Source organism: Chiloscyllium plagiosum, unplaced genomic scaffold (assembly GCF_037043375.1).
Source record: "Chiloscyllium plagiosum isolate Xiang-an unplaced genomic scaffold, Cpla_swu_hap1 HiC_scaffold_4, whole genome shotgun sequence".
Classification (NCBI taxonomy): Eukaryota; Metazoa; Chordata; class Chondrichthyes; order Orectolobiformes; family Hemiscylliidae; genus Chiloscyllium; species Chiloscyllium plagiosum.
The window spans coordinates 41771973-41794123 of record NW_028270142.1 but is presented as its reverse complement, the minus strand read 5'-3'; the positions used below and the strand labels follow the sequence as shown (position 1 = coordinate 41794123).

General features: G+C 39.1%; 1 protein-coding gene across 1 annotated transcript in view; it reads left to right on the top strand.

Moving 5' to 3' along the window:
- LOC122549252 (eukaryotic translation initiation factor 3 subunit E) overlaps positions 1-22151 on the top strand; it is a 156995-nt gene that overhangs the window by 2459 nt on the left and 132385 nt on the right. The window contains exons 2-3 of the mRNA XM_043688743.2: positions 847-964; positions 5098-5215. Coding sequence (XP_043544678.1) covers positions 847-964; positions 5098-5215 — 236 coding nt within the window. The remainder of the gene's footprint in view (positions 1-846; positions 965-5097; positions 5216-22151) is intronic.

Genomic DNA, 22151 nt, shown 5'->3' with positions numbered 1-22151 from the left:
GATGCTGCCTGACCTGCTGTGCTTTTCCAGCAACACATTTTCAGCTCTGATCTCCAGCATCTGCAGACCTCACTTTCTCCTCAGTTGTCAAGATCCCTAGAGAGGTCACAGAGAAGATATACTCAGAAGATACTATTAATGGAGCGTTAAGTCTTTGGGGAAACCGAAGAAGCTAACATTGATCATCTCAGAGTAGAGAAGGATGAGGCAAGAATTGGCCTATCCAATTCACTATGCTCCCACATGCATTGAATATTTGTATGCTGTCTGACTGGTAGATATCTTAATGGCCCTGTACTATCTCCCATCTCACCCCACACAAATCTCTTGCCCCTCTGTCAAGGAACAGGGACCTTTGCTTTGATGTTGATAGTGACGGATGCCTTGATCCTCTTTTGCTCTTTTTGTTAACCCGTAGGCACTCCAGTCAATTTGACTGTACCAACTACTGCCTGCCTGAAATCAGTTAATCCAGCTCTCGTAACTGAATTTGTGCTCCCTTTATGTACTCTGCATCGTATGGTTTTTCAGGGAAGTTGATCGATTTTGATCCTGCCATATATGGATTCAGGACTTAAGTTGGTAATAGTGGTAAGAACTGGACATAGTACTTGATCAGTTGATTGATCAGAATTGAAAACCGTACTTGAGGTAGACTGACCTGATCTGAACTCCGTACTTGAGCTGTAATCAGAACACAGAAGGTGTGATCTGACCATAGCTGGGCATGATATTCCTCAATGGTCTGACTATAACCTGATGCAGTCTTCAAGCTGTTGTCTGACCAACATACCACGTGACCTTTGAATAATTTTTTTACAAATATTTGACCCATTTTATTTACAGATTTACAATGAAAAGGAACTCCTGCAAGGGAAACTGGATCTTCTTAGTGACACGAACATGGTTGACTTTGCTATGGATGTGTACAAAAACCTCTATCCTGATAAGGAAATTCCACAAGGTTAGTTGTACATGATGCATTTAAATGTAATTTGGTATTTAGAAAGTAAAATCTTCACAATTTAAAAAGTGAAAACATTGATTAATGATCTGCCTTGTAGAAACGCACTTTTATGGATGTGTAGATTTTATTCCATTAAATTAGCATTTAGATTAGATATGTGCTTCTCAACTACAACTTTATATTTCTACAAAGATTAAATAGCCAACGTAAAGCTGTTTCTGCATGGTGAATGGAGTATATTTTAATGCTATCTGTCTTGTAGACTGTTGCGGTTCTTCCCTTGCCATTTGCAGCAGGTTTTATTCAATTCAAAGAGGAATAGTAAAAAGCGGGAGCTGGAGGCTGGAGAACAGAGACTGTGCTCTGTGGCAAACCTTGAAGTTGATTGTACCTGAGCAGTTCTGTGCTGGAGTTACCAAACAAAAGTGGGCATGTCAGATGTCCTGAAGACCTTGTTCAAGCAACCAGATATCTTTCCCCTCAACAAATAGTTGATCTGTGATGCCCATGAACCCCTCAGTAACAATGTCCTCCATTTCTGGCATGTTTTTCTCTCATTGAGGAATAACTGCTTGCAAAGCTTTTTTATTTGTATGTTCTGTATCCTTGTCTTGTGACCCAATTTTGTCTTATTCTTTAATGGCTGCAAAGAATATATACAATAGAATATGCAGTTGAAGTGTTACAACAAGCCGGAGATAATTTGCAGTTTCAGTCACCAAAATTATTTCTGATCTTGTTAATTGTCTGAATGCCATAGAACATTGTCACTTATGGGCCCACTCATGAAGTTCACTGTAGATAAACAGAGCAGGGACATCCTTTGTATCATTACTGAAAAGGCAGTATAGGTAGTGGCAATCTTGACATTTGCTTAAAAGGGATTGTTCACTCTATGCACCTTTTTCACCAATCGAGTATGGGGGTCTGCATCCTAACCCCAATTTCTTCTACCCTTGATCAATATTCATAAATATCCTTAACATAATCCTGATGTTTTCCGTAATATGAACTCAAATGAAATAACCTTGTTGTTTGGAAATGTGTTTAACACCACAATAAGAAAATTTTCTCCATTGATGTATTGAGTACAGGAGTTGGGAGGTCATGTTGCGGCTGTATAGGACATTGGTTAGGCCACTGTTGGAATATTGCGTGCAATTCTGGTCTCTTTCCTATCGGAAAGACGTTGTGTAACTTGAAAGGGTTCAGAAAAGATTTACAAGGGTGTTGCCAGGGTTGGAGGATTTGAGCTACCGGGAGAGGCTGAACCGGCTGGGGCTGTTTTCCCTGGAACATTGGAGGCTGAGGGGTGACCTTATAGAGGTTTACAAAATTATGAGGGGTATGGATAGGATAAATAGACAAAAGTCTTTTCCCTGTGGTGGGGGAGTCCAGAACTAGAGGGCATAGGTTTAGGGTGAGAGGGGAAAGACATAAAAGAGACCTAAGGGGCAACGTTTTCACACAGAGTGGTACGTGTATGGAATGAGCTGCCAGAGGATGTGGTGGAGGCTGGTACAATTACAACATTTAAGAGGCATCTGGATGGATATATGAATAGGAAGGGTTTGGAGGGATATGGGCCGGGTGCTGGCAGGTGGGACTAGATTGGGTTGGGATATCTGGTCAACATGGACGGGTTGGACCGAAGGGTCTGTTTCCATGCTGTACATCTGACTCTATGACTGTGTTTTCAATTCATAGCACATCTCAGAGTGCAGTTAACTTTCCTCTCACCCAGCATGCTTCAACATCCCAAACCCCATTTCAGTTGTGCTATTAATGTTCAACACAAGTATACAAGTCTGTGGATTGTTTTTGTTTAGGAACCACTAACTACTACCTGTTCCTACCTTGAAGAACATTGTCTATAATTTGATGTCAGGTGTCATTTACTGATTGGAAAATTGAAGGAAGAAAAGTAATTGATAAGGAATTTGTCAGACAAACTCTTAAGCCAGTTTTGTAGTGAATGTTATCTATGTTAGAGAGTAAGAACTTAATTTATCTAGCATCTTTCTGAACCACTCACTTGCTGTAAAGCACTTGAAATAACAAAGTACTTTATAACTGTTGGACTGTTATAATGTAGAAAATGCAGCATTGATTTTGCACACAGTCTGTTCCTACAAACATCAACAGTAACAATGACCAGATAAACCAAAGCAGAAAAGTAAATTGACTTAACCTAATACCTTAGCTAATATCGGTTAAGTTTCATGTTCTTCAAACAAGCTGTGGACATTGATGGACTCTGCATTGAATTTCTCTGTTTTCTGGTGATCTTTGAATCCACTTTCCACACAGAGTAGGGAAAAGCATCTGCATATTCATGATGGAGACTTCCATATTTGATTTGTTTTCATTCCTGACCCAAACTGTCCGAAGATGAAGAGCTGTGAGGAAGTTTCCTGTGGCTTCTCTGGGTTGGAATTCTAATGCCACACTGTTTCATGGTTTCCTTCTTGTTGCTGTACCATAATGGACAAATGCCAGCTTTGTAATTCTCTGACACGATGTTTGAGGTTTGAGCTATGTTCTCCCTAATCCTCCCTTCAGTTGTGTGGGTTTACCGAAACAAATTTCAGTTCTAGTTGTAGACTGTATCTGCCTTTATGCAGCACATAATTTTGTTATTCTCATCATTTAAGTTGCTCGGTCTGTGAATCAATAGCTTACAGGGGTCAGATCTTGATTTTCAGCTGTTCAAGTTAATTTTGATCACTGTTGAAGATGGAAAGGCTTAAAAGTATTCAGCATAAAATGTTTAATCATAGTGCCAGAAACCTATGCAAAACAGGCATTCAAAATGCCGTAAATGTTTTCTTACTGATTCTGAAATAGATTGAGTGGTTTTCTGTGCATTGACAGATGCTGCAAACAGTTCGAATCATAATTGAGCTCTCGCTTTACTTGACTTGATTACACGGTCATTGAGCACAGCAATAACAACATTTCTGAATTCTAAGTTGCAGTGAAAATCAAGAAAATTCACGTTCGTCATCCATATAAAGGAATGCAGTTTGATAACCTTGATGCTCCCATTATAAGCAAGGGGTGGTGGAAATCTATAGCCTTGAGTACAAGGTAGATAGGGGAAAAAAACAAAATTTTTGAGAATTCTCCAAAAGTAGCTGTAATTATTATGGCTGGGGTCACCATAACTTAGCTTGTTATATCCATGAATTGTAATGAATGTTGTCTGCAATAAGAAGGTATAAACTTGCATTTCTGGAGTACTTTGCAATTCTGTAGCATCTTTGATTTCTGTCATGCCTGCAATTCTGCAGTGCGTGGCTTTGGGGCACCCCAAAGCACCTTATAACCAATGAAGTACTTTTGAAGTGTAGTTCTTTGTAATGTAGAGATGGAAATGTGTTGCTGGAAAAGCGCAACAGGTCAGGCAGCATCTAGGGAACAGGAGAATCGACGTTTCGGGCATTAGCCCTTCTTCGGCTAATGCCCGAAACGTCAATTCTCCTGTTCCCTAGATGCTGCCTGACCTGCTGCGCTTTTCCAGCAACACATTTCCATCTCTGATCTCCAGCATCTGCAGACCTCACTTTCTCCTTCTTTGTAATGTGACGATGTGACAATTACCAGTTGATGTGTTAAGTGCATTTGCTTCAATAGGAGAAGTCCAGTACACTCTATTCAAAAGCTCTGTGGAATCCTTTCCATTTGCCTTAGAGAGCAGACATAGCTTTGGTTTAATGGGTTCATCAGAAAAACTGTACTAGGAGTGCAATGATCCCTGAGCATTGCGTTGAACCCACAACTTTCTGACTTTGAGGCAACCGTGCAAGGAGTCATAGCTAAACAGTGTCAGTGAGTAGATCAAAGCGGAATTACTATGTACTGTTCTGAAATCCGGATGACAAACTGATGTTTAAAGCCAACATTGATTGAGAACTCATGCTAACTTAATATAAGTGGGAAGTTAATGTGGAACGCTCGCATTCTCAAAATAGGCATAAAACTGTATTTGTATAATTAACTATCATTTATATGTAATCTTTCAAGAGAATTCAAGAGGAATTAAAATTCTGGGTTAGCTTGAACATTTTGCCTTGTATAAGCCCACACCCATAATCATTTGTGTGAAACTGATCTATTTGAATTCACAGCCTTGCGAGAGAAGCGAACGACTGTTGTTGCTCAGCTGAAACAGCTTCAATCAGAAACTGAACCAATTGTCAAGATGTTTGAGGATCCAGAAACAACAAGGCAAATGCAATCAACCAGGTAAGCAAATATAATTCGTACAATGTGTTCATAATTAGACATGATGTAGAAGTGCGGTGTTGGACTGAAGTCAGAAGTTACATGACACCAGGTTATAGTCCAACAGGTTTATGTGAAATTGCAAGCTTTTGGAGCATTGTTTCTTCGTCACTTCACCTGACAAAGGAGCAATTCTCTGACAGCTTATGATTTCAAATAAACCTATTGGACTATAACCTGGTATTGTGTGACTTCTGACTTCATAACTAGAAGCAGCATTTTCAGTTCATGTTTATCTTGATGTCATATGTGGACATCAACAGTGGTAAACTGTGTGCCGATTGTCTGATCTGATTTTAAAATTGTTGCTCTACTGAAAAGGTTACTCTGTAATAAGTTGCTCCACTTGTAATCTCTGGTTAGATGTTGTCCTACTTGCCACATGTCAACATGCCTTAAATTTATTAGTAGGTACTCCAAAATGAAAACTGCTGCACAGAATTGATTACATTTGCACAAGATGTTTTCCTGTTTGAGGTGTCTCATTTTTCATTTGGGCATGGTATGTTACAATTGTGTTTTTCATGTATATTCCAGATAGCACCATCCATTCCAGTCTGTTCACGACTAGTGCCATGAATGGTTTTCTTTCTAGTACCTGAAGAAACTATTTATTTTGCTGCAGCAATTGCTGAGTGTTGTGATTTTTGCATTGGGGGCTGCAAAATAGCAGGGTGATGTCCCGACCCGGGCAGTAGCTCTCAACATTGAAGCAGACTTAGGTGGGCAAACTCTGCTAGAGTTAAATGGGTGAATGGTGCAATTTACAGTTGTAGTATTTAGTTTTGTAATATTTCAAGGGGTCAATGTTTTGCTTGAACCTCCGATTTATGTCCATAAACTTTATATAAACTCGATAGATTTGAACACAATTATATCAACTTTGAACAATCTCCTTTACCTCAGAGGCAAACAACCCAAGCTTCTCCAATCTAAGTGGGTAACTAAAATCTATCATCATGGTAAATTTCCTCTGCACCCTCTCAAGGACCGTCACATCCTTCCTTAAGTGCAGTGACCAGAAGTGGATGCAGTTCTGTGGTGGTGGCCTAACCAGTGCTTTGTAAAAGTTCAGCATAATGTTTTTGCAATCATATCCATTATCTCAGTTTATGAAGTCAAATATCCTTTTGCTTTGCTAACTAGTTTCTCACTATGACCTGTCACCTTTAAAAATCTATTTATGTGAACTCTCAGGTCCCTCTAACTCTGCAAACACTTAGGAATTGTAGCATTAAGTCCATATTGCTGATCCCATTTACCTCAGCTGAAATGTATCATCTCACATCCCACTTCAGTGTCTTTTTATTTCTGTCTTTTGAAAAAAATGTAGACTACAACAAAAAGAACTACTTTTAAAAATAGGGATTCACCAAGATAGCTGTATAATTTCATAGCAAAGAATTCAATATCTGTTGTGAACTTTTTTTGTGGTGGTTGTGAGCTCCTGCAATATATAGACTATGACAAGTCAAGGAATTGGTTACAAGTGAAGCTGACCATTGAACTGACTTTGCAGTTTTTTTTCCTTCTTCTACCAATAATCTTATTTTTCCCATTTGTTTGTATGTACAGAGGGCGTTTAAAAGAGAATGAGTGTTTTCGTAGAGTAGATGTGTACCACTGGTTTATATCTGTTTACTTTGGCTATCATCTAGTTACTTAGAGTAAAACATTTTTTTTAGTACAGAAATCTGGTCTATGTTTTCTAATCAACCTTGGTCTGAAAGTCAGGTAAATTGGGAGACAGTACGTACAACATCTGGAACAGCTGGGACCTGGTTTGTGGCGCGCTAACACGACAGGATCGTAACCGTATTAAATTTCATCTGCCATTTGTCTCCCCTTTCTGTAAGCCTATGTCTCATTCCTGAAGAAGGGCATGTGCCCGAAACGTCGAATCTTCTGTTCCCGAGATGCTGCCTGACCTGCTGTGCTGTTCCAGCAATAAAGTTTCAGCAAGCCTATGTCATGTCTTGTTGCAGGCAGTTTGTATTATTCTCACTGTTCACTGCACCTCCAAGTTTCATATTGTTGTTACAGGTTGAATTTTTGTATTCTGTTCCAATATGTACAGCAAACATTTTATTAACCACCACCTATGGGACCAGAGGTGTGCTGGTTCATCAAATATTCCAGTTGATCAAGAGATCCACATAATCAGTGTAAAAACACACGTTAATAGAAATGTAATGCAGGAAGTACATACATCACTGTTATACTTTTATTTGCAGCATAAATCACTTAAGTAATAATGCAACTTTGTCTTAAATAAAAATTACTGGCAGAGAGCCTTCTCACTTGCATCCTCAACTGACTACTTTGATATCGTGGAGATCATGATAATACAGTAAACTTGTGGTATTTAAATTAGATTAGGTTACCTACAGTGTGGGAACAGGCCCTTCGGCCCAATCAGTCCACACCGACCCACCCAGCCCCATTTCCCTCTGACTAATGCACCTAACACCATGGGCAATTTAGCATGGCCAATTCACCTGACCTGCACATCTTTGGACTGTGGGAGGAAGCCGGAGCACCCGGAGCAAACCCACGCAGACACTGGGAGAATGTGCAAACTCTACACAGGCAGTCATCTGAGGCTGGAATCGAACCTGGGACCCTGGTGCTGTGAGGCTGCAGTGCTAACCACTGAGCCACCGTGCTGCCCCAAAGGGAGGAATTTATTCTTTGCTGGTTTGTCTGGAGTATTAGTTCATAAGATGTTATTTAAAATAAAGTTTGCTGTATCAAAATATATCTATATATTTTAATAATAACATGTTGGAGTTGAATAACAATGTTTGCTTAATATCCGGGAGTTCTTGAATGAGGAATAGTAAGGATTGGAGCATTTTTTGAATTTGAGGTTCTATTTGTTTTTCACTTAATGATTGAAGGTAATTTAAATTGATATCCATGCAAACTGTAAGCTTTATTTATATTGATTCGGGAGATGCCACGCTGGGTCACATGTGATCTTGACATTAAAGGGCAGTCATTCTCACCTCCTATTCAAATTTCACTCACTTTTTTTTCTTAAATCATGTTTGAAGCAAGGTTCTAGCTGAGTTCATCCTAATGGACCCCAAGATAAGCATAAATGAGCAGGTTACTGCTAAGCAAGTTCTGCTTGTTCGCACTGTTGATGACACCTTCTATTACTTTATCAATGATTGAGTAGGCTGATGGGGTGGTAATTGGCTGGATTAATTTGTCCAGCTTTTTGTGTCCAGGAAATATTGGACAATTTTCCATATTTTTGGGTAGACACCAATGTTGTAGTTAAACAGCTCAGCCCGGGATATAGCAAATTCTGGAGCAATCTCTTCAGTACTATTGCTGCACATTGTAACAACTTTAGCTTATCTCTTACCCATTTATTGATATCATGGGGAATGAATCAAATTGGCTGAAGCCGGGCATCTATGATACTGGAGACCTTCGAGGAGACAGATCAATCATCGAATCAGCCCTTCTGGTAGAAGATTATTGCAAATGTTTCAGCTGTATCTTTTGCACAGGTGTGCTGGGCTCTTGCATCGTTGAGGATGGAGATACTTTTGAAGCTGCTTCCTCCACTGCTTAAATATTCTCCTCTGTTCACAATTAGATGTTGCAGAGCTTAAATGTGATCTGTTGGTTCGGAAATTGTTTAAGCCTTTCTATTCTGTCCTGTGTTGTAGCTTCACCAGATTTCCATCTGGATTTTTAAGTGTGTCTGGTGGTCCTGGCATACCCTCCTGCATTCTGCATTGAACCAAAATTGGTCCCTTGGTTTAATGGTAATATTGAGAGTAAGGGAAATGCAAGGCCATTTGTGTTTGACTACAGTTCTGTTGCGGATGGCAGTCAGCACTTGGGTACCTAGTTTTGAGTTTCTAGATCGGTTCAAAGCCACTTGTATTCAGGACAGTGATGATGCCATGGAGCACGATGGAGGGTATCCACAATATGAAGATGGGATATGATCTCCACAAGGACGGTGTGGTGGTCATGCCAAATGATCCTGTAAAAGACAGATGGATTAGTGGCATGCAGATTCGTGATTTTATTTTTCCTTTTAATATTTCTTTCACCAGGCAGCATCCGAGGAGCAGTAGAATTGATGTTTCGGGCATAAGCCCTTCTTCCCAAAACGTCGATTCTCCTGCTCCTCGGATGCTACCTAGTCTGCTGTGCTTTTCCAGCACCATACTTTTCAACTCTGGTCTCCAGCATCTGCAGTCTCACTTTCTCCTAATTATTTCTTTCACCACCTGTCGTAGATCCAATCTCATAGCCATGTCATTGATGCTGCTTAGTCAATCTTGATGATGAACACTGAAGTTCTCTACCCAAAGTACATTTTGTGCTGTTATGAATTGGAGGAAGCACTCATGGTATTTCCACGACGAAGTACTGACTCATCAGCCAAGGGGAAGGGGTAATAACAGGAGATTTTGTTTGATATGGTAACATTAGACATGGGTCTAGGATGGGGTCCAGGTTTAAAGTTGAGGACTCCAAGGCAATTCTCCTTTGACTGTATATCATTATGTGGCCATCTCTGCTCGTGTCACAGGACATAACCAGGGGTGGTGATGTTGTTGCCTGGGCCATTGTCTGTAAGGTATGATTGCATACATGTGACTATATCACGCTGTTGCTTAACCAGCCTGTGAGATAGCTCTGCCACGTTTGGCAATAGTCCTCAGAAGTTAGTGAGGAGGATTTCTCACATGGTCAGAGCTGTGTTTGCTCTTGTATTTTCTGGTGCCTACGTTGAAGTTGGGTATCTGTCCAGTTTCATTCCTTTTCTTCAGTCTTTTTTAGTAGTAAAATACAGCTGAATGTTTTTTGAGGGTATTTGAGACAACCACATTGCTATGGGCCTGCAGTTACATGTAGGCCAGACCAAGGAAGCATATCAGATTTCTGCTGCTAAAGGACATTTGTGAACCACATGGGCTACCTTGCTGGAACTAATGAGCTGAAGTTTATTCTTTCATGTTTAATCTACTAGCTCAGTGATATATTTCTCAGTATGGAGAAAGAATGAGGTAATCCATTTTGGAAGAAGCAACATGGAGAGTCAATACAGATTCCATGGTACAACTTTGAGGGGATTACTGAAGCAGTGTGTATCAAGGTTTATGTGGATGATTCTCTGAAAGTGGCCAGGCCCGTTGAAACACTTTTTTTTTAAAAGGAGGCTTATAGGACACTAATTGATTGCAGATTCTGCTGTTCCTAGTCACACTGTAAGCCCCTTGACTTGAGGCGCCATTGGCCAGGGATTTCCTTGAGTTTCTTTTCAGTGGAAACTTTTTTTTTGCCAGTGCAAGTGTGTATGTGCGCTGATTGGTAGATACCAGAGTCTCCTTCCCTGGTTCAGGCCAATGTCCATTCTGAAGAAGGATCACTGGACTCAAAACATTAACTGTTCTTTTTTTCCACAAATGCTGCCAAACCTCCTGAGTTTCTCCAGCAATTTCTGTTTTGGTTCATTCTATTGTAAGTGTTCAGTGACCTGGACTATCATGATTTGCAGTTCCTGGCAGCTTACCACAGTTACTAGAATTTGATCAAACGTTTCAAATTATTGTTCATGCTAATTGTTTCTGTCCGTTACAATACCAAAAAGCAACTTTGGTTGTGGAATCTTTCACCTTCAATGTTTTCTCTTATTGATTCTACAGTACACTTGATAGAAATATGACAATTCCAAATAGGTTGGAGTTATAAGGAGAGGGTGGATAGGTTGGGGTGTTTTTCACTGGAGCATGGGAAGTTGAGGGGTGACATTATAGAAGTTTATAAAATCATGAGGGGTATTGATAAGCCGAATTGCAAGTATCTTTTCCCTCGTGTGGGCGATTTCAAGATGAGGGGGCATATTTTTAAGATGAGACGAGAAGGATTTAAAAAAGACGAGGGTTTTTTTACGCAGTGGTTTGTGTGTGGAATCAACTACCAGAGGAAATGGTGGATGTGGGTATAGTCAAAATGTTTAAAAGGCATTCTGGATAAGTACGTGAATAAGAAATGTTTGAAGGGATATGGGCCAAGTGCAGGGCAGGTCGGGTTAGTTTAGTTTGGAATTATAGTCAGCAAGGACCGTTTGGACCGAAGGATCTGTTTCAATGCTGTACAACTTTTCTTTTTGACTCTGCAAGTGATGCTACACCTCAGCAAATCATTGTTCAGAACACATTTGGAGTATTGTGTTCCATTCTGGCCACCTTTATTGAAAGAAGGATGTTGAAGCCCTCGAGAGAGTGCCAAGGAGGTTTACTAGAATAATACCAGGAATGAGGAATTTCAGTTATTCTCGGAGCAGAGAAGACTAAGAGGTGACATTATTGAGGTGTTGATAATTATGAATAATTTTAACAGTGAAGAAAGGATCCTGTACTTTGTTTCCAATAATTGGTATGTCAGTAACTGGGGATCACAATCTTATGATCGTCAGTAAGAGAGCTAGGAGTGAGATGAGGACGAATTTCTTTACTCAGAGCTGTTAGGATTTGGCATGTGTTGCCTAAGAGAGTGGTGAAGGTGGTTCTGCAGGAGGTTTTAAAGAAGAGTTGGACATCTATTTAGAAGTGATAAATTTAGGGGCTACAGAGATCTGGAGAATGGGACACATTTCATAGCTCATTTGGGAACCTGTACAGATTTGATAGTTCGAATGGCTTCCTTCTGTACTGTAAAATTCTGTTTTCCAGCTCATCAGCAACTGTGAAGTACACAATAGTGTCTTGGCTAATGCAGTTTTCCCTTGTTGACGCAAAGGTAGAAATGGGGAGGGCAGATTTGAAGCTCACCATCCTTGTTTAGTCATAAATGCAGAGCTGCACCTTGTGCTCCTACATGTGCCACCAACTACTGAAGCGTATTTCATTGCACTTCAAAACTCTGAATGGAAGCTGTGTCACTAGTTCTCTTGTTGCTCATCTTGCATAATCTTGCAGTAAAGATATGTAGGTACAGAACCCTTTAAATTAATAGGTAAAAGAACCAGTGAGGTTGAGATGAGCATTCCTTTTAACACATCAAGTTGTTGCAAACTCAAGTGCACAACCCAAGGGAATGGAAGAAACTATCCAAAAGGGAACTAAATATAAGGGAAAAAAATGCAGGACTATGGGAACAGAACTAAGGTGAGCGTCTAATTGTGTCGGTCTTTGAAGACACTGGGACAGACACAGGCTGGATGGTTTCATTCTATATTGTATGGCAAATACTGAAATTCTTAATCTGCAAATCTTATGGCAAAATTGTGCACTTGCAATGGCAACAGTTCTTTATGAATTATCTTCCAGAATTTTTTATTGTTTAAAGGGCAAGTGGGAGTAGAGGTTTCATAATTAACTCTGTTCAAATTTGGGGAATGGAGTTGGTTTGATTCAGGTTACTCAAAGCAGAACTGTTCTATATTTCACATTTTAAATTTGTTTAGTAGAAAAAAAAAATTATTAATCTCCATCTGGAGAATATTTCAAATGCTGGTAGTTTTTGTTTTGAGTGTCTGCTTTTTAGTTCTGACCCTGCACATTAATTGACGTTTCCAATTACAGTATAAGTATTGCTACTAAATTATTTTAGCATGTAGATGAATGGTCCAAGGAATTATATATTTATTATAATTATATTAAGTGTACTTTTACTGGTACATTAAAGAAAGTATTCCATTGAAGTCCTGGGTCTGTGAGGTACCAACAGATTGTAGAGCTTAAGATCAAATGAGAGGCTTTGGATATATATTTGCAGATCAAAGTTGGAGGACTGACTCTGGGGAAGGTGTCATTAATAGATTTGACAAGCCACATCAAATACAGGGCAATGCACAACCCCAAGTTTCTTCCATGTGAGGGATTGCAATTAGAACTAAAGGTCGAATGAGGGGCGACAGACAAATGAGTCTTATCATGAGTATTTGCAAAGTAATTAAAGATTTTAACTTTTTTTTAAAATCTAGGTACTGTGCAGTGATTTTGTTGAACTGGTGACTTTTGTGCTACCTGGGCCTAGTGCCCTAAGTATACCTCTCATCCTTGTTTTAAGTAAATGCAGTTCAAATTCCATTGATGTAGAATTCTGCCAATGTGTCTGGTTGTTCGTAGGTTTCAGGGTGAGGTCAGCAATTTCAATATGGTGAGACCTTGTTCTTCTTTTGCTCTGAAGATGCTGAGGTCAGGGAATACATTGGGAATCACCCACTGCCCTTGGGACCTCCACTTGTTTTGGTTGACATGCTGGTGTTCAGAGGTGGCACTGAAGTCTAAACTAAACTAAAAATATACAAGGAAATGTCCCTCACTAATTGACATTAGAGAACAGATGAATTTTTATGACAGTCAAAGTGGTTGTCACTGGGCCAGCTTTTTATTCCAGTTTTTTAAAATCAAATTTCATCATCTGCATTTGTGAGATTCAAATTTCTGTCCCCAGAATATTAGTGAGGGGTTTTGGATGCTAGACTAGTGACATTATTTCTTGCTAAATGAATAAATCGCTTTTATCATTTTGAATGCTTTGATTAGAGCACCCCTCAACCTTCTGAACTGAAGGTAAATATAACCCCCGTTTTTGAAACATGACTCTGTTAATGAAAAACACTCCTTTATCAGTTCAAAAGAAACAAAACTGCTTTTTGGATAGACCCAAAACAGCATTGGTACAATAGTTGAAACACCACTTGTATAATGCTCGCATTAGTATTCCTGTATCTAACGCCTTAGTTGATTGAAGTCTTCTGGGGCTTTTAACTTTTAAACTGGAACTGTGGTATTGTCTTCCTGGGGCAATAGTACACTTGAGCCTTACAGTACTCCTGTCCTGCTTTTGACTGCTCTGCAGCCAACACTAATTCTTCACTGTAAGGACTTAACTCATAACTTCCTTCTCTTATCAGAAGCACTTTTCGGTAGAGCCATCCTTTTTCTTTAAACACATTACTCAAAGTTAAAAGTGAAATTAAAAGTTTCTCTCTCAGTAAAGGGGTCTCCCTCAAGCTAAAAGAATGGATTCCAGAACTCTTAACAAAACTTTGAGGACCCCATTTACCGTGGTAGGTCACAAACGCAAATCTCTTATTGCCATGAAACCCACCCACTCTTACAGCCAAGCTTATAAATAACTGCTTTTTAAACAAAATCACCATAGTTACATTAATTTGCAAGCTTATTATTAACTTTATACATAAATATCCAACGGTTGTGATCTCAACTTCAGAAAACCAAGCTTACAGCAACTGTCATGAAAAATTGCATAGTTTACATCAGAGATTTGTGTAGATAGTCACCTGAATCCCATTGCTTCCTCTCATCTTCTAGGTTTTCCATATCTTGTCAGAGCCTATTCTGTGCATGACTCATTCCAGTACGCAGATTGAGCATTTAATGCATTCTTCTTGATATTTATACACACCATTTTATTTGGCTGTAACATGTTTCAAAGACGGTTCTAATGCAGTTTTGTGAAGTTGCTGCGACCTCTAAAAATGGACAGTGAAGCCAGGAAAAGGTGAAAGCTCAGCAAGAGATGTTCAAACTAAAAGCATCTAATAAACCAAAAATAAAATTAAAATGCTCTTAGAATGGGAGCGCTGAGGAGCGACTGGAGAAAACTGGTTAAATTGTTACTTTTTAACTGAAATATTTAAAATGTTTAAAATGAAAAATCACACACCACCAGGTTATAGTCTGACAGGTTTAGTTAGAAGCACTAGCTTTCGGAGCTCGTGATGGTTTGAATAGTTGTGGAGTATAAAACATAAGGCACAGAATTTATAGCAAAAGTTTACAGTGTGATGTAATTTGTAATTCCAATTATATTGAAAAAGACTTGGATTGTTTGTCGCTCATCTTTTCGAATGTGCATGTTGGTTTCAGTTCTTTCATATGTAAATTGCAGAACTTTCTTGTAGTTACATTCCCAAGTGAACTTCAACAATAGGTGCCATGTCAGCTCAGATAATGCATTGAAGGTGTGAGGTGTCCTTTGAGACTGTCTGCCTGTTCCCCAATATTCAGACTGTTTTGTGTGTGTGTTTTGTGTGCTCGTGAGGAAACTTGGCTCCAAAGTCCTCCTTGAAGGTGGTCACCTGAAGGTCCATGGTACATTCATGAGACCGAGCAGACTCTACGGCAATGGATGAATGGACACTGCACAACAATCAACACAGAAGAGTGTTCTCTCCCAGTCGGAGCACACTTTTGCGGTCTGGGACATTCTACCTCTAACCTTTGGGTAACCATCCTCCGAGACAGACTTCGGGGCAGGCAACAACATGAAGTGGCTGAGCTGAGGCTGATAGACGAGCTCGGTATCCATGTGTATGGCCTCAGCCAAGACCTTGGGTTCATACTACAGGTGACCCCACTGCCACGCCACACACACACACACACACACACACACACAGGCCATCACAAATACACAAGCGCTCTCATACACTCCCACATACACGCTCACACGTACACATCCACACGCTCACCCTCTCACAGACTTGTACCCCTTTACACTGTCACACTCATGCACACGCACACATACACATATAAGTTTGAGGGGTGAATTTGTACTTGAAGAATTACATTTTATTTTGATCAAAAACTGCATGAATTTATGTACAATTCCATAAATCCCCTTTTTAGAAATAGAATCGGTCTGAAGATTGAGGCACAGACACCCTCACACAGGGCACTTCACACCTTCAGTGATTATCTATGCTGACATGGCATCTTTTGTTAAATTTCACTTGAGAATGTAACTTTAAAAAAGGTTCTGGAATTTACATACGAAAGAACTAAAACCAACATGGTCATTCTAAAAGATGAGAGACTTAACAAACAATCCAGGTTTTTTTCAATGTATCATTTCAGTTGCATCACACTGTAAATGTTGGCTATAAATTCTATGTCTTATGATCTTATATTCCACAACCACCTAATGAAGGAGCAGTGCTTCCAAATAAACCTGTTGGACTGGTGTTTGTTATTTTTAACTTTGCACACTCCAGTGCAACACTGGTATCACCAAATCATGATTAAAATGTTTAATCATTCTGGTTTTATACATAAGTAAAATTTTTACTTTTGAGTAGCTTTATGACAGCAATAGTTCGTGCAGTGATGCTAAAACTTCCACTGTAATTTGGTCATTATAGTGGTGCCTTTGAATGTGTTGGCAATCCAAGTGTCAGTATTGTTTGTAATGAGTGATGAGAATTGTCTGCTCATAGCTGGTACAGCCTCTTTACCTGGGAACACATGAGAAACTGGGTTGAAGATTTGTTTCATTTATTATGGATCATCTTAACAATCGGTAACTTTCCTACTGTCACTTTGAAGTGAATCCAAACCCTTGTCCCAAAGGCCAGTAATTAGGTTTTTGCACCAGCATTCTGTTGTGCGTTGTCTCTGACCAAATATTTTTTGAAATGAGGATATTGAGCGATGACGTCCAATGAACAACTGTGATGAAATGGTTACGTGAATGGATTATTCAGAGTTCTTAGCTGTGGGGCTGGTGCTCAACACTTTATACATGAAAGAAGAAAAACTATTAACTGGGCTCTAATTGCCTGATGTGGAAGGCAAGCACCCCATTGGTATTCTTCAGGTTTTCTGTATGATGGAAGTCTTTGAGCCTGGCCAGAAGCATTGAGCTGGTAAAATTGACCAATTCTCTGCAATCATAAAGAAAAAAATGGCCCTATCTGCCTCAGAGTGCACAGCAGTGGGAAACTATTTCAGAGCATTATAGATGTTGTTTTGTCTGAGTTTAGTTTATTACTGGACTTGTATTGTTTTCTGTTCATTTTGAGAAGAGAGAGTCTTTGATAAGTTTTAAGGCAGTTGTACTAGTTCAATTTAAATTATCAACGTGTTCCCTTTTGAGCCAATTCCAGCCTGAACTATCTTTTAAAAAAATATTGTATTTGGTTGGTATGCTGAAGAAGAATTGTATTAGGTTGATTAAACTTTGAGTAGTTCGCATTTGAAATTGAAGCCTATGGGCAATTGAACTGTGTGCTGGGAACAGCATCAGATCAAGGCAAAAACTATTTCAATTTTAAAATGGGGAGGAAGAGGGACAAATTACAGAAATGAAATTGATATTGCTCACTATCTGCTTTAGTTATTAATTTGATAGTTGGAATAAAATTAAAGAATTGTTATTTCCTGATGTTGGATGAAATTGGTTTTGAATGGTTAATGTGTCTGACACTGGTACGATGAGTTTAGCATATTCTGCAGCTTTGATTCACTACTCAATTTCTACTGATAGTCCACTTCCTCACGTGGCCTGATTTGGCACTTTTCTAGGCTTCTTACCCTACTAATATATTAAAGTGTTCATTTAAACATGTAATAAATGATATGCAAAAATATGCATTTATTTTCAACTGATTCTTAAAAATAAATAATGGTGTGACCCCTTCATTTGTTTTGAAATAATTTTTCAGATTTATATATAATTGCAGATGAACCATTGGCCCTCTTGTCGATCAGTTAGCCCATTATAGATATTACTTCAAAAAGCAGAGTAATATTGACATTACAAGCTGTTAACTAACATTTTCCAGTTCTCCATTCATGTCTTCAGTTCTGAATCTGAATTTAGTACTTCCTGCATGGAGCTATACAGGATACAAAATTGAAGGCATGAAAGAGTTAGCGACAGCTTTCATTAAAAGCCACTGCCGAAAGCTCTGGATTTACTTAGCCAAGTCTTTGAAGGGTAAAGTGCTGTTAACAGTGACAGTTTTGTGACTTGCTTTAGGAAGTTTCAGAAAAGATTAGATATTGAAAATATTGTAGCTCACATTCACTTCCATAAATGTCTGCTTCAGAAAGATTAGAGGTGTAGAAATGCTCTTCAAAAGACAGAGCCTATACTTAAGGATGCAAGGTTTTGGATGGAAGTTTGCTTGCTGAGCTGGAAGGCTTGTTTTCAGACGTTTCATCACCGTTAGTGAGCCTCCAGATGAAGTGCTGGTGGTATGGCCCACTTTTTATTTGTGTTTAGGATGCAAGATTTATTGAATTTGTTGTTGTGAAGAGACTATTAATTCAGTATTGTCAGGTGCTAATACTTAACCTGAACTGTTTTTATGCATTTGCTTTTAAATCTCCGTTGTGTAATACCTCCCCTTTACCTTGTTGACTCGTTTTCCTTCCCACCCTTACAGGCTCAAACTCCCACCTATCCTATCAGTCGACAGTAGTGTTTACATGTAATCTCCTGGCCTCTGCATTCCTGGCAAAAGGCTTACCAGCTCCAGACCCCTGTGCATTGCTTGAGGCACTGTGTTCACAGTGTAATAATAGAGTAAATTACCTCTCTGGTAATGATCAGCAGTATCCTTTTTGTGCACCAATGTTGCATACTCCATTTTTTTCAGTAATTTCCAGCACATTGTCCTTTTAACTTTTGGTTCTCTAGTACAGGACAGAAACTGAACTAGTGTTCCAGTGCCAAAACATAGAATGCAGAGGGCAACAGTTTGAGTCTGGGAGTGAAGGTGAAACTGAACAGAGTGACAGGCAAATGCTTTGTGTGATGCAGTACAGTTTTCAAATAGGTGATTAGATTCAACAGCAGAACCTGATGGCATTTTAAGATACCAACGCTGTTCAATCTTCATAAAATCCCAGCTAGCTGTTGTATTCTGTAGGGATGCTTGATACCAATAACTATTCGTTGCAAATCTAAAGTAAAGCTCACTAAAAAGCAGTTAAGCATTTTACAAATGCAGAGGAAAAAAATTATTTTCCCTTTTTCCTCCCCTTGCTTTTCATTGTAACAAGACACATTTGCAAAGAGTCAACATGTGGTAAGCAAGGATGGGATGAGATGCATTTCAACAACTTCCACTTGTGGGCTGATCATCAGATGCTGAACAGGTGGTCCTCATTTCCCTTTTTCATGTTCAGAAGATATTTAGAAATTACACGCTATGATGCACATGGACCAAACTCCTTATAGTGTAGAAATTTTAAAACAAATAATAGAATGATGATAGCTATTTTATGTATGGCAAACACTTGTGTTCATCCGGTTGTTCTTACTGTTGTTAAATGGTAATTAGGTGCCCCAAGCTGCTTGGGCGTTTGAAGTTAAGTCCTTGTATAATTGTGCTTTATTAAGGAGCTGAGCCACAAGGCTGAAGGAAGTTGACTTTGAACTTTAATAGTGTTCTGGAGTTATAGCACTGACAATGCTTGACTGTATATAACACTAATTAATACAAATTATAACTTACTCCAAAGTGACCTAGCTGCTGGTCACTTAACATGAGTTAAAGAAAATGTAGTTTTCTATTGTGTAGCTAATAGAAAGATGTGCCTTTTTTTGAATAAGTGACCCTGGTTAAATATTTTGAATTGAAATGTAATTGAGTCAATCTTAGATGTGGATTTGAATTTTAAATAAATATAAGTCTTTGACCAAATCTGTATTTGGACAAGATGGCTAAAGTTGCAATAAGCCCTATTTATGTTTAATTATTGTTACGACATGGAGATGAACCCCCTCTATTGATTAAACCAAACACCCCGAAAAGCTCACCTAATCTGTTGAAATATGAGTAACAAAGAACTCCTAGATTCCATTGTTTAAAGAAAATAACATCAATTTATTTTTTAACTCTAAAAATGAACATGAAACAACAACTATTCACAACTCTAAGCCCCCTTTTCTCTTGACTGCATACTATCTCCCTCCAACTCTATAACGTGCTGTTCCAATAAGACACTTATTAAAATTTTAGCTTAATCTCAAACCAAACATTCGCTGTTGTCTTCAAAATCAAAACAACAGCAGCATCCAAAAATAATTTTAAAAATAAGTCGTTACATATTGTGTGGGAAAATACTCCCATTAACTGCAGTCTGAATCACAAGAAGATGGTTGTGGTCTTTGGAGACTAATGTGAAACCGTTTTGACATGCTTCATCAAAGACCTTCCATCTATAGTAAGGTCAGAAGTGAATTGTTGACTGAATGCAAACTGATCAGTTCTCCCATCTGGACTGAAGTAGTTCGAGAAGGTTGCTCACCACCACTTGTTCAAGAGGAGTTTGACGTGATCAGTAAATACCAGCTTTGCTAGTGACACCCACATCCCATGAATGGTAAAATGATTTTTATTTAAAGCTAAAATGTTAGAGTTTTAAAAAAAAAGTTATCAAAATATAGGTTTTGATGCTCCGTGGACTGGCCGTTTCCTATTCTGACTGCACGTGAAACCCTGTATAGACTTGTATTTCTCGCTGGTGCTTTGAATGAGTGCTGCTCTGATTGTACAGAAATTGTCTTTGTAAGCAAATTTTGAGGGGAGATTTACCATGGCTGCTGTATGATCCCGCTCCTGCAATGCAAGTATACTAAGAGAATATAAATGATTTGGATATAAACATAGGAGGTATAGTTGGTAAGCTTGCAGATGACACCAAAATTGGAAATGTAGTGGACAGTGAAGAAAGTTACCTCAGAATACAATGGGATCTTGATCAGATGGGCCACTGGGCTGAGGATTGGCAGATGGACTTTAATTCGGATAAATGTGACGTACTGCATTTTTGGAAAGCACATCTTAGCAGGACTTATACACTTAATGGTAAGGTCCTAGGGAGTGTTGCTGAGCAAAGAGACCTTGGAGTGCAGGTTCATAGCTCCTTGAATGTAGAGTTGCAGGCAGATAGGATAGTGAAGAAGGCATTTGGTATAAATCCCTTTATTGGTCAGAGTATTGAGTACAGGAGTTGGGTGGTCATGTTGCAGTTGCACAGGACATTGGTTAGGCCACTGTAGGAATATTGCATGCGATTCTGGTCTCCTTCCTATTGGAAGGATGTTGTGAAACTTGAAAGGGTTCAGAAAAGGTTTACATGGATGTTGCTAGGGTTGGAGGATTTGAGCTATAGGGAGACGCTGAATAGGTTGGGCTGTTTTCCCTGGAGCTTCGAAGGCTGAGGAGTGACCTTATAGAGGTTTATAAAATCATGAGGGGCATGGATAGGATAAATAGACTAGGTCTTTTCCCTGGAGTGTGGAGTCCAGAATTAGAGCGCATAGATTTAAGGTGAGAGAGGAAAGATATAAAAGAGACCTAAGGGGCACCTTTTTCACGCAGAAGGTGGTGTGTGTATGGAATGAGCTGCCAGAGGAAGTGGTGGAGGCAGGTACAATTGCAACATTTAAAAGGCATCTGAATGGGTATATGAATAAGAACGGTTTGGAGGGATATGGGCCAAGTGCTGGCAAGTAGGACTCGTTTAGTTTGAGCTATCTGGTCGGCATGGATGAGTTGGTCCGAAGGGTCTGTTTCCGTGCTGTACATCTGAGTAAAATATTTCTGTACCTGTAAATTGGATAAGCTACTGACCTTTCAGACTCTAGATAAAACCACAGTATAAGTATAACTGTTGTAAAGTTTGCGGTTGATTGTAAATGATACTACACGAGGTCTGTGCATTCCATGAATTCAATAAGAAGGTTGCCAAATTGAACACTGCTCTCAACCATGGCAGCTATTTTCTTGTTTCAGTTGACCAAACTACTTCCTGCCTCAGTGGTGAATGTTGTCAGCGATTATATATGCTGATGATTATGTATTCTCTCCTGCATTGGTGGAAATTGGTTGGGTCAAAGTAAATTCAAAAATAATTGAGGAGAGAGATGGATATGCATTTGGATGATCTTGCACAGAGATGGTCAAAGGTGGAACAAATGTTTGCAGTGCAGGGTAAAGGGATTTTTAAAAATGTGATAAATAACAAGGATAATATTTGAGAAAAATCATCTTGAAATGATACAACCCATCAAGGACTATCACTTTTCTGTGTAAGGCTAATTCCTGTCAAAATAAGCTATTCCAATGTCCCAATATTAAGAGTTGAGTAATTTT